The following is a 13,409-nucleotide window of genomic DNA, read 5'->3' as shown; positions in this document are numbered from 1 at the left end:
CTGTAAACAGACATGCTGCGTTCTGAAAAGACGCGCCGCATGTCCGTTTATGCGGGTCTGCTGCCTGCGTGTTTACCGCATAGTGGAGACGGGATTTCATGAAATACCCTCCACTATGCTGTAACATCTGGATGCTGCGTGTGACGCTGCGGCTCTACGCAGTGTTTCCTGAACGTGGACACATACCCCAACACCGCAAAAAATCAAGAAACACAAAAGTATTTTATTTCTTTGAAGTTTCTGATTTTATTAAAATACAAAGAAGCAGCCATGCAGTCAATAATTGGAGGCGAGAACCGCGGGATGTGAGCGGAGACTTCCTTCCATGGCTGCAGCAACTAACATTCGGCTGTTGTTGGGAGCAGATGAACAAACAGCGTCTTGGCATGGAGGTCGGGCAACCGGGTGGCCTGGGGAAGCTCTGTGCAGAGAAGAACACATCACTCATTACCGGCCCTACAACCAGTGAGCGGACAGCAGCTCCTCCCCAACATCCCATTCAATAACACCAAGGAACAATCACAGGGAAGACACTTAAAGTTATTGCCCACTTAATTATGGGGGAAAAGTAAACAGGAACCTTGAAGAGGAACAGGTCAGCATCTGGGTGACAAAACACGAGCGATGTTCCCATCGCCCGCCATAAAAGGGACCTCCATCGTGTGAGGATCCATGGGGGGAGATCCACGATACAGCTCTAAGGTCATAAGACGGAATGAGAGGAGGGGAGACGGACAGTAAACCTGTACCACAGGAACAACAGTGGATCGTCCGGAGACAAAGGGTTTCAATGTACAGTAGACTCTTGGACCTTCTTTATAGGATGTTGGGACCTCCTGTTGCCATAATGTCATATTTTCAATCACATTATACCTCGTTTAGATTCCTAACGAAAGAAGCCATCATCATGGTCTAGAACCCGACTTTTTATCTATAATTATACTAAGGGTCTCCTTTCCTTGTATCTGCCCACAATATGGTTGTCTTCAACAATTGGGATGTATTGTCCCCCAACACACATCTTACAATGACTATCAGGTATGGATTTAGTATGGGTGGGATGTTCTGACCTCTTCTAATCCATCATACTTTATCACACACCAATGCCTTTGCTCGGTATACCCACCAACCGGACCAACGCGTTTCGAATTACACAGCCTTAATCATGAACTAGTGATGTAAATTTGTGCATCACTGACCACACATATTCCCAGATGGAGCGATGATGTTGCCGCGAGCAGGGCTCTTTCGGCTTTATCACTACCGAGTTCGGTTAGGTCACCCATGTTGTGTCACCTCGTCATTCTTTACGCTATATTGGCTGTTGATGGGTGAATTTTGTGAAGGGTTCTAGGGACAGTGAGGGTGAGCCCACGGTGAGCGGGGGTGCCACAACTTGCGCTGCTTCTAGTGTGCCAACCTCCGCAGCAAGGCCGTATCAGACCATGGGGCTGAGAGTGCAGTCAGACCCGTAGCCCTCAGGATTGAAGTCTCCAGTCTTACAATACAGAGTGTTTTATCCTTAAGGAAGGGAAGCTTTTTTATCTGATCGAGTCCATCCAATAACACCAAGGAACAATCACAAGTAATAAGGTCAAAAAGTCCAAAACCCATTCACACAGGAAGAAGCCTGCAGATTTCAGGCCTCAAGGCAGAACTGTAAAGTAACTCCAAGAGAAGATAGGTACTCCAGCTCCGGTAAAAAAGTGAAGTCTTTATTAAGATACAAATGAGAGCTACATATTGTATTGTGACATAGGCATGAGTAAGACCGATCCAGGTCGAAACGCGTTTCCATAACTATTACAAACACCTATCTGGTCCAACGACTGTAAGGATTATGTTTTAACCATTTTGGATTAATAAAGACTTCACTTTTTTACCGGAGCTGGAGTACCTATCTTCTATTGGATTTGCTGCTGCTGGACGTCCAGGTCAGGACGAACTCCCGTGCTCCGTACCTGCTGGTCTGGTTGGTGAGCTGGCTAACCCTTTGCAAGCCATTTTTCTATATACAGGTCCTTCTCAAAAAATTAGCATATAGTGTTAAATTTCATTATTTACCATAATGTAATGATTACAATTAAACTTTCATATATTATAGATTCATTATCCACCAACTGAAATTTGTCAGGTCTTTTATTGTTTTAATACTGATGATTTTGGCATACAACTCCTGATAACCCAAAAAACCGGTCTCAATAAATTAGCATATCAAGAAAAGGTTCTCTAAACGACCTATTACCCTAATCTTCTGAATCAACTAATTAACTCTAAACACATGCAAAAGATACCTGAGGCTTTTATAAACTCCCTGCCTGGTTCATTACTCAAAACCCCCATCATGGGTAAGACTAGCGACCTGACAGATGTCAAGAAGGCCATCATTGACACCCTCAAGCAAGAGGGTAAAGGCCCCTTCACATTTAGCGACGCTGCAGCGATACCGACAACGATCCGGATCGCTGCAGCGTCGCTGTTTGGTCGCTGGAGAGCTGTCACACAGACCGCTCTCCAGCGACCAACGATGCCGGTAACCAGGGTAAACATCGGGTAACTAAGCGCAGGGCCGCGCTTAGTAACCCGATGTTTACCCTGGTTACCATGCTAAAAGTAAAAAAAAAACAAACACTAGGTACTTACCTACCGCTGTCTGTCCTCCAGCGCTGCGCTCTGCTTCTCTGCTCTCCTCCTGTACTGTCTGGGAGCCGGAAAGCAGAGCGGTGACGTCACCGCTCTGCTTTCCGGCTCACAGCCAGTACAGGAGGAGTGCAGAGCACAGCGCTGGAGGACAGACAGCGGTAGGTAAGTATCTAGTGTTTGTTTTTTTTTTTACTTTCAGCATGGTAACCAGGGTAAACATTGGGTTACTAAGCGCGGCCCTGCGCTTAGTTACCCGATGTTTACCCTGGTTACCAGTGAAGACATCGCTGGATCGGTGTCACACACGCCGATCCAGCGATGTCAGCAGGAGTCCAGCGACGAAATAAAGTTCTGGACTTTATTCAGCGACCAACGATCTCCCAGCAGGGGCCTGATCGTTGGTCGCTGTCACACATAACGATTTCATTAACGATATCGTTGCTACGTCACAAATAGCAACGATATCGTTAACAATATCGTTATGTGTGAAGGTACCTTAAGACCCAGAAAGAAATTTCTCAACAAATAGGCTGTTCCCAGAGTGCTGTATCAAGGACCTGTATGTGTTAGAACTGTAAAGTGCCTCCCTACCCCACCCCCCTATTTTTACCATATGCTTTGGCAATGCCAACATGTACTTAGTCCTGCCAATAAAGCTTATTTGAATTTGAAAAGTGTGAAATCTGCAGATACCGCGGCTCCACACTTAGATCAGCGAGTTGTGCAGGGAGAAGACGCTCAGACGCACCAATGACCTCTAAGATGGAGCAGTGTTGGCACAAGGCAAACAGCAGAAGAAATACTACAAACTCCGCCAGGGGCACGCAGGACACCGCACCGCCGGGGGCACACAGGACGCGCTTCATCACACCGCCGGGGGCACACAGGACGTGCTTCATCACACCGCCGGGGGCACGCAGGACGCCACGCCGCACAGCACCGCCGGGGGCACGCAGGACGCAGCGCTCTGCCGGGGGAACACAGCACGCACCGCCTGGGGCACACAGGACGCCACACCGCACAGCACCTCAGGGGGCACCCAGCACGCGCCGCACCGCCTGGGGCACACAGGACGCCACACCGCACAGCACCTCAGGGGGCACCCAGCACGCGCCGCACCACCAGGGACACACAGGACGTGATTTATTAGTCACTTTGATATTCTTGTCTTATACAATTTTCTGATGTTTATTTTTGCCCCAAATTCTTCAAACTGGTACATGAAGTTGATGAAATAGACATGATCTTACATCTTGTCGTTACCTTCAGAGTGAATAGTCACAACTCTGTTAAAAAGTTGCATGTTTGTTTAAAAAATGCGTCAAATTGAAAACTCCTCCGGAAACCTTACTCCAAGGGGGAAGGGGGAAATAGCGCAAAAACATGCGACATTTGGCAAAAGTGACATTGCACAAATCTAACTAAACACTTCCGGCTAATCAAAGCCGAAGACGGAAAAAGACTGAAAAAAGAGACAACTTAACAAGTGGTACACACAAAAAATAAAGGTGCAAATACTAAAGACACTAAAACGGAGATCTAAGGGGGAACATTTACCCTTGTGGAGAGTGACATGCTGAGCCTGCCAGTGTGAGGAGACTTATAAGCCAGGAGACAACTACTCACACTCCTCCTCGCAGGTCCAGCATGTCACTCTTCACAACATTCCCCTTAGTTCCCCGTTAGATGCATCTCACACAGCTAAACCAGATCTCATACTTTGCACTGACGAGGGGCAACAGCCTGAAACACTGTCTGCAAATTGGGATTCTGGTTTGGCTTTTATCCAGAGTCATGTGGTACGGCTCTTTAAAGTGTCGATGCTGACTTTTAGGTTTGCCACTTCCAATAGGTGGCACTACTGTCCTCTTCCTCTCTGAAGAGACAATTTGCATACTAATAAGGAGCAAATTACTTTGAAATAATGGCGACATCAGTGATGACTGGGGGCCCGTGTGTTCCGGCCATTCCTCCCTCTCCCCTCTGTTACATCAGCATCTCCTTTGCGGATTATCTGCTACTATGGGACAGTTTGATAGCCTCCACAGCCTCCTGGCAGTACCATCTTCTGAAGGCCGGGACCAGCTAACACCCAGCTGGTCCCAGTTGACGTAAATTGTGATAAGAGCGATGCCCCGGTAATTCCTCTCGTGCTTCGGTTCTCTTACCGCCACTCATTGCAGCATCAAGATACAAGCGGAAGCGTCGGCTCCTCAGCCCGAACACTCGGGCCACCTCATGGCTCAGCCTCTGGTAGTTTAAGACATTTTTCCCTACAGGGTTTTGCAGAAGAAGTGTTCCTGGTAAGACAGAAAAGAAGTGACCTCCTGTGCTGCCGCCCTCAGCAGCCACATCGCTGCCATCAAAGTCCCAACCTACCTTGAGCGTCTGTGCCCAGCAGTCTCAGGTTGACGTACTGGCAGTCCAGAGGAGCGCCAAGGCTCGGCACAAGTGGGGCAGGTCCGGAGGTGACACACAACATCTTCCCATGTAAGCTCAGGAGGTTGGCATCACTCGCTAATTCTACAGAGGACGAGAACAGAGCATCAGACAAAAGCAGGAGGCGGAAGGGGAGGCCGGCGGAAGGGGAGGCCGGATGTGGCTACCTTTGTCTCCATCGTATACAGACAGCTGTGCGATCTCCAGCTGAAATATCCTGGACACTGCAGATCTGAGTTCAGACAAGCTGGACATGGCGGCTCCTTTGGGATTCTCCAGCAGCAGAAAGCCACCTATAAACCAGTTAATACAATGAAGCTGACAAAGTGATGATGCAGCTATGGATCGTCTTGGATAGGAATCACTACCAGAATGTCAGGGACTACAGCCCACTAAACCCTAAGGCACAGCCACCATCATGGCCAATTTACCACGGAACGACTGAAATGTGACTGTCCAACAATATGGAGTCCACTGGTCCATCATGATCCACCATTGCCATGTCCTCACTATGTGTCTGTAGAGTTCCGTGGATGCGGCCAGACGCCAGTCTCTGGCGGTGACATAGCGGCAGGAATGTGATCAGGGAAGGACACAGATCAGGGCTTCCAGTCTTACCTTGTTCTGTGGTGTTAATGGCTATATTCAGCTTGATGAAGGCGCAGGCAGGACCGGTCATGGCATGGGGGGAACCTCGGACCAGGGTTATCTCCAGATCAGAACCTTTCAGCTGTACAAGAAGTATCTAGTAATATCTGCATCTGAAAGCTCCAAATTGGGAGGAACTTGTGGACAGGGTTAGCGCTCCACTCACCTGCGTCGTCTCCTTTATTATAACACTGGATGAGGGGGATACCGGATATGGAAGAAGAGGAGACTTAACAGTGGCCAAAATGAAATTGGTGTGTCCCTGGATGACAGCGTTCAGGTAGCCTCCCTGCGGCTGCACCTGGTAGTAGATGCTTATCTCATCAGTAGGAACCAAGTTTCCCTGAGAAATATGAAAACAAAAACATGAGCGTTACCCCAAAGAGTGTGGCGGTGCGCTCGCTTCTTGTGATCTAGCACATCAAGGATCCATCAAGGCTGTATAGAGCAGGTCTGAGACAAACTTCTGAGTGGCCTCGGTGCCGGAATTCTCCATGTTATGGCAGTGTCCGAGTCTGAACCCGTCTTGGACAGCGGTGCTTAATGCCATAGGGGGAGCGTATGGTTGTAGGATTGAGAGGGATCTTGGGGTGGGTATTCTGGCATATGTGGAGGAGGTCCGGGTACATAATAAATATAAGGTGGCAATTGCTAGATTACTATATATATAATAGCCAGATACTGGATAAATGAAGATCCGCCAACGTTGAGGGAATTTCTCAGACATTCTGACTATTATGAATATGGAAAAGGCATAAGAATATGTGAGACATTGTGGACACCTTGGCTGGAGAGAAGATGACCCTGAACCTAGGTTATACCATGCATTATTCACTGCTCTTGTATGTAATGGGGGAGGGGAAGGGAGGGAGTTTCTGAAACTTTTTTTTTTTATTGCTTTGTACCTTGAATTTGGTTAAAAATCTTTTTTTTTAAATCCGAGTTCCATTACTGGTCACAACCCAATCTGGCCAATCACATTCACCTTCCTAATAGTGGCACCAATCACCTGATAATCTGCCAGGACTGGAGGACGCCCGAGGCTCATCAGACCAGGAGCTCGGACTCGGTTACACAACTGGGCACTCAGAGGAGATGAAATCATGTAATATGCAATCAAACAGGAAAGGTTCCCAAAGGTTTCGGTTAAATTCCTCAGGGGCCCGACGTCCAAATGAAAAGTTCTCAGATTGCGTTTTATTTCCTGGGTCAGCTAGGAAGCGCAGCTCAAACACGCTGTGGATCCCAGGGGATAAAACGCAATCCGAGGTCTTTTTAATTGGACGTTAGGCCCCTGAGGAAGGTCTAATGGAACCGAAACGTTTGGGAACCTTTACTGTCTGATTGCATCTTACTCGGAGTGCCCAGTTTTCATATATATGTCTTCTCCATTCTGACAGTCTGCTGGGACTTCCTCACCTTCTTCCGTAACTTCTGTATGCGATTAATAACCTCTCTGGCGACACCTTCATCCACCATGGCCTGGTCCGGAGTGACATCTAGTAAAACCAAGACCTGTGGAAGAATCACACGGAGCCTCACACATACGAACTGGAATATCCCGGACATTTCTTGGCTTTTTCCTGTTTGCCCACAGGAGTAGTAGTGTCTGTTCTACCCGTCAGCCTCCCCATCACCACTCAGTATGACAAACCTGGGCATCAGAATGAGCCTCAAACTGAGCGCTGCTTCCGCTGGTACTCTGCTCAAAAGTGTAGAGCAGGCGCACGTCCTCCGCATGCAACTCGTGTCCTTCCACCATCATGGAGCCTGTGCACAAACAACACGTGCTAGTTACAAGCATTTTCTGCCTGAAGACCACCCCAGACTGACCACCCGGACATCCTGTCACCCACCTGCTTTCTGAAACTGTTCCAGTTGCTCACTCTTTAGCTCTTTAATGGCAGCCATGATAGACTTGAAAGCCCCCTTCAAGCGTTTCCCAAGCACCATGTGATCGGGCTCTGCCCTCATGCGAATCCCGTATTTGGTTTTATCAGTAGAAACTGTAACGTTCCTGACATTCAGCTCCTGCACCAACCAAATGAAAAGTGTCTGCCATCTATAATATGGAGGAGGCCACCGACAGATCCCATCCCTGCCACTAATTCTGAGGTAAGGAAGGTGGAAACCCTGAAGATGGGAGTCAATACTCCGCCTCACCTCAAGAATGTATTTCTCCAGTGATTTGATGTCTGCAAGGGCCTCCATATCCTGATGGATCACAACCACTTCTTTCAATGGATACTAAAGGAGAGAAGACAAGATGTCGGCTGCGGCACAGCTCTCGAGCCTGCACTGCCGTTTGATGGACCTACCTTTATAGGCAAAGTCCTCCGGTCCCGAATCACCCGGCCCAGTTCAATCACAGACTGCATCCAAGATACTGCGTTCTCAATCTTCTTATCAATCAAGTCCTCCCTGAGTCACAAGCAAGAATACAATTGGCTCCTCACACCGTCCATTGGGGCACAGGACGTCTGTTACATTGTCAGACGGTTGGAAAATGACAACATTTCATCAGGTTCAACCAACGATGGGAAAGGATATCGGGGATGGGGCCCAAGACCCGGCCCAGAAGACATCCCCCCTGACCATTCATCAACTGGGCAAACATTCAGAAAAGAACTGGACACATTTACATCACATTTTGTCATTTTCTTCTAAGAAAGCATCTAAGCCCTTTCTGAAAAAAACAAAAAAAACAAAAACAAAAAAACAACAGCTCCCGAGGAGACTTCTACAAGTTTACAAGTTAATAGATCTTCCTGGAGATTGAACCTCTCTCTCCCCGGGTGGAAGTAGCCCGCTGTCAAACCAACCTCCCCCCCCCCCCCCCCCAGAGGGAGCCCGACACCACCCCCCCAAAGGGAGCTCGTCACCGCCTCCCCCCCCCCCCCCTCAGAAGGGAGCCCGTCACCCCCCCCCCCAAAGGGAGCTCTCGTCACCCCCCCCCCCACCCAAAAGGGAGCCCGTCACCCCCCCCCCCCCCCACCCAAAAGGGAGCCAGTTACCCCCCCGGGAGGGAACCAGTCACCACCCCCCCGAAGGGAGCTCTCGTCACCACCACCCCCCCAAAGGGAGCTCTCGTCACCAACCCCCCACCCAAAAGGGAGCCCGTCACCACCCCCCCCACCCAAAAGGGAGCCCGTCACCCCCCGGGAGGGAGCCAGTCACCACCCCCCCAAAGGGAGCTCTCGTCACCACCCCCCCACCCAAAAGGGAGCTCTCGTCACCACCCCCCCACCCAAAAGGGAGCCCGTCACCACCACCCCACCCAAAAGGGAGCTCTCGTCACCCCCCCCCCCCCCCCGGAGGGAGCTAGTCACTGGCTGACCATTACATGCTAGTTGCAGCTTTCCTCGCACACGGGGTCACCCACCAGTGGGTAGCATCAATGTGCTGCACGCTTCTCCCTCCATGTGGGGTAACATCACGGGGTCACCAGACTGAGCAGTCACTGTGACATAGAAGATTAGTCTGCCTCCGACAGATCCCAACCCACAGCCGATGAGCTCAGCGCCTGCAGGCGGCCGGGTATAGATGGTGAAGGGGCAGACACTTTACCGAGACCCTCAATGGAATGGAAGAAATCTGCATCATCGACTACCAGAAAGAAGCCGCAGAACCAGCAGATGGAGGTGGGCTCACCGGACAGAGGGCAGCAGCAGGTAATGGATGCTCTGCGAGTCCTTCTCTTGGACCGACGCCGGGTCAAGCAGCAGCTTCAGTTTCTGATGCATCATCTCTGTAATGAACGGGGTGAATGGGGCCTGAGGAGAGAACCGGAGCAGTCATCTATGGTGGTCACCAGGTGGGGGGGGGGCACAGACGTCCACACATCTTCTTGGTTTTTTTTTGTTTTGTTTTTTTAAATCAAATATTTATTGAAGAAAACAGAAAACATAAATAAGCAAAACAGAAAACATAAATAAGCCTGCACTTGTATTCAAAGGGTATTATTTTCCCCATTTTTTAATAGAAGATACAACAGCCGCATCCCATCCCCCGCCCCCCTTCAGCAATCCTTGTCCATGCATTGCAGTGTCGCACACATTCCTATCGCCCCAATATCCTGTGCCAAGTTCTGCCAATCCAGGAAAGTCTAGCCTCCCCCCGGATGTTCTCATAGGGGCCCATCTTGCCCCTTTCATGTATATGCTCCGTTCCATAGGAACTATAAAATGGACTTGATTTAGCTCTGATATTCACAGGTGGCATCTTACCATCAGCCTGCACATGGAGAACAGGACGCTGAACAAGGTCTCCAATGCCATCAGACAGTCTTCTGTGCCACTCTCGCCCTGGAACAAGAGCAGAGATTGGGGCGAGAAGGCAGGGGGGGGGGGGGGTGGGCGCGAGAGGACAGGGGGGGGGCGCGAGAGGACAGGGTGGGGGGCGCGAGAGGACAGGGTGGGTTGGGGGGGGGGCGAGGTCTCACCTTCAGCCGTCGCCGGTTCATCCGTACATACCAGTTGGTCAGCATATCCACAAAGCGCACGAGCCTGGGAACCACGGTGTAAAGTCTATAGGCTGAAGGGAAGAGCAGAGTCATGAATCCCCAGATTAACAGGAAATACACAGCCAAGACTCCAACCCCATCCAGGCACCTGTCATCTCAGCCTTGAAGAAACAGATGAGGGATTGCGTGAAGGACAGAATCCACTTGTCCATCATGTTGCCGCTTGGCTTTGCTGAACTCTCAGCATATAAAAACTGCACACTGTCCTCCTGAGGACAGAAAGCACATTCATGATTAGTAAAATACTAGAAAACAAGGGGGCCGAGGTGCAAACAAGGGAGACCACGAAGAAAGATTACTCGGAAGGCCACAGAAACACATACATTGAGGGACACAGCAGCCCCAGAAGAGCGAACCAGGGGTCCTCCTGATACACAGCAGCATCAGCAGAGCAGACCATGGGGTCCTCCTGATACATAGCAGTATCAGCAGAGCAGACCATGGGGTCCTCCTGATACACAGCAGCATCAGCAGAGCAGACCATGGGGTCCTCCTGATACAGAGCAGCATCAGCAGAGCAGACCATGGGGTCCTCCTGATACACAGCAGCATCAGCAGAGCAGACCATGGGGTCCTCCTGATACACAGCAGCATCAGCAGAGCAGACCATGGGGTCCTCCTGATACAGAGCAGCATCAGTGAGCAGACCATGGGGTCCTCCCAATACATGGCAGTGTTAGCAGAGCAGACCATGGGGTCCTCCTGATACACAGCAGCATCAGCAGAGCAGACCATGGGGTCCTCCTGATACAGAGCAGCATCAGTGAGCAGACCATGGGGTCCTCCCAATACATGGCAGTGTTAGCAGAGCAGACCATGGGGTCCTCCTGATACACAGCAGCATCAGCAGAGCAGACCATGGGGTCCTCCTGATACAGAGCAGCATCAGTGAGCAGACCACAGGGTCCTCCTGATACAGAGCCACAGCAGAGCAGACCACAGGGTCCTCCTGATACAGAGCCACAGCAGAGCAGACCATGGGGTCCTCCTGATACACAGCAGCATCAGCAGAGCAGACCACAGGGTCCTCCTGATACACAGCAGCATCAGCAGAGCAGACCATGGGGTCCTCCTGATACAGAGCAGCATCAGTGAGCAGACCACAGGGTCCTCCTGATACAGAGCAGCATCAGCAGAGCAGACCACAGGGTCCTCCTGATACAGAGCCACAGCAGAGCAGACCATGGGGTCCTCCTGATACAGAGCAGCATCAGCAGAGCAGACCATGGGGTCCTCCTGATACAGAGCAGCATCAGCAGAGCAGACCATGGGGTCCTCCTGATACAGAGCAGCATCAGCAGAGCAGACCATGGGGTCCTCCTGATACAGAGCAGCATCAGCAGAGCAGACCATGGGGTCCTCCTGATACATGGCAGTGTTAGCAGAGCAGACCATGGGGTCCTCCTGATACACAGCAGCATCAGCAGAGCAGACCATGGGGTCCTCCTGATACACAGCAGCATCAGCAGAGCAGACCACAGGGTCCTCCTGATACACAGCAGCATCAGCAGAGCAGACCATGGGGTCCTCCTGATACAGAGCAGCATCAGTGAGCAGACCATGGGGTCCTCCCAATACATGGCAGTGTCAGCAGAGCAGACAATGGGGTCCTCCTGATACACAGCAGCATCAGCAGAGCAGACCATGGCGTCCCTCCTAATACACAGATTTTTGAAATTTGGCCACAACAGCATTAAGTACAGCTGAGGTTGGTGGAACAGAAGACCATGGGAAATGAGGTCGGGAGAGACCATGAAGCACCTGTGACCACTGAATGAGGTAAAATTACTTCTGGCGGGATCAGACCAGATCTACAAGGATAACAAGAATGCCCTCTACAATGACCCACAGAGACTATGGTCCAAGCATCGTGTGCATCCACATAAAAAAAAAACAGTTCTCAGGAGCCGGCAACATGTGTAGAGAACGTGTGGATGACATAAGTTATGAAGAGGCCCACATTGGGAACATCACAACACAAAGAAAGCTGGGTTAAAGTCCTCAGGAAGAGGAGTGCCCAGTCTGTCCTCCAGAATACAGACTGTGGAGATTGCTGGAATGTGAAGCTCTGCCCCATGAGGAATTCTCAAGACTAGCTTCATGACCATAAGCCCGGAGGCGGCCCTGTCCCCAGCCCAGTCCAGCGGCGGCCCCGTCCCCAGCCCAGACCAGCGGCGGCCCTGTCCCCCAACCCAGCCCAGAGGCGGCCCCGTCCCCAGCCCAGCGGCGACCCCGTCCCCAGCCCAGACCAGCGGCGACCCCGTCCCCAGCCCAGACCAGCGGCGGCCCCGTCCCCAGCCCAGACCAGCGGCGGCCCTGTCCCCAAACCCAGCCCAGAGGCGGCCCCGTCCCCAGCCCAGCGGCGGCCCCGTCCCCAGCCCACACCAGAGGCAGCCCTCATCCCCAGCCCAGACCAGAGGCAGCCCCCATCTCCAGCCCAGACGCGGCCCCGTCCCCAGCCCAGACCAGAGGCAGCCCCCATCCCCAGCCCAGACCAGAGGCAGGATACCCAGATGTTGAACTGCTCCATATAGTTACATTCCAGAGGCCAGTCAGACCGATCTTTTCACTGCAATCCCTGATGGAAGGGACTATATTCTATCTTCACAGCATTCATGCTCCAGGTGGCTTCTACATCCAAAGGCCAGGACGCCATTGTAAGATGAAGTTGTGGGTAGTCTATCTGCTCTAGGTTTCCTGTCCAGCTGTTGGGCAGCTCCAATGCTCACTGGTGCGGTCACAGTTGAAGGGAAATAAATATGCTGCAGGTGGTGACACTGGAGAGAAACCCCCTTCTAGGAAGGAGAGGCAACCCATCTTGGAGGGAGGTTGTCTCACGCTACCTTAAAGTCCTTTGTGTCAGAAGACTTGCAAACTGGCCTCGGCTACAGAGTCTATATTGTCCCCTGAGGTTACGGACTGGGCAGGAGGAGAGGCAGCCTCGTCCCCAGTGGACCCATACCAGGAAATGTTTCCCTCCCATACAAAATGTTCAAGAGGCAGCAGGGTCACCCCTTTGTGGCCTTGTACTACTGTACGGACAATGACACTCCATAGCGGCAGCAGTCGTCGTGCCCACTAGTTTGTCTCCCTCCCTGGAATGATGAAAGAAAGCAAGACCACCCAAAAAAATTACCAAACACCACTAGGCAAAAAT

The 13,409-nt window shown here is 51.2% G+C and overlaps 1 protein-coding gene across 2 annotated transcripts in view; it reads right to left on the bottom strand.

Moving 5' to 3' along the window:
* Window positions 1–221: 221 nt before the first annotated feature.
* Window positions 222–13,409, bottom strand: part of IARS1 (isoleucyl-tRNA synthetase 1) — an 87,343-nt gene continuing 74,155 nt past the window's right edge. For both annotated transcript variants that reach the window (XM_069735947.1, XM_069735948.1), the window contains 15 exons: window positions 10,341–10,461; window positions 10,172–10,263; window positions 9,957–10,034; window positions 9,382–9,503; window positions 8,049–8,151; window positions 7,894–7,977; window positions 7,587–7,761; window positions 7,385–7,500; window positions 7,150–7,245; window positions 5,897–6,073; window positions 5,701–5,812; window positions 5,250–5,375; window positions 5,023–5,166; window positions 4,812–4,943; window positions 222–421 (listed from right to left, as the gene is read on the bottom strand). In XM_069735947.1, coding sequence (XP_069592048.1) covers window positions 339–421; window positions 4,812–4,943; window positions 5,023–5,166; window positions 5,250–5,375; window positions 5,701–5,812; window positions 5,897–6,073; window positions 7,150–7,245; window positions 7,385–7,500; window positions 7,587–7,761; window positions 7,894–7,977; window positions 8,049–8,151; window positions 9,382–9,503; window positions 9,957–10,034; window positions 10,172–10,263; window positions 10,341–10,461 — 1,761 coding nt within the window. In that variant the 3' untranslated portion in view covers window positions 222–338. The remainder of the gene's footprint in view (window positions 422–4,811; window positions 4,944–5,022; window positions 5,167–5,249; window positions 5,376–5,700; window positions 5,813–5,896; window positions 6,074–7,149; window positions 7,246–7,384; window positions 7,501–7,586; window positions 7,762–7,893; window positions 7,978–8,048; window positions 8,152–9,381; window positions 9,504–9,956; window positions 10,035–10,171; window positions 10,264–10,340; window positions 10,462–13,409) is intronic.

This window comes from Ranitomeya imitator, chromosome 8 (assembly GCF_032444005.1).
Source record: "Ranitomeya imitator isolate aRanImi1 chromosome 8, aRanImi1.pri, whole genome shotgun sequence".
Classification (NCBI taxonomy): domain Eukaryota; kingdom Metazoa; phylum Chordata; class Amphibia; order Anura; family Dendrobatidae; genus Ranitomeya; species Ranitomeya imitator.
This window is presented reverse-complemented; position numbering and strand designations above follow the sequence as displayed.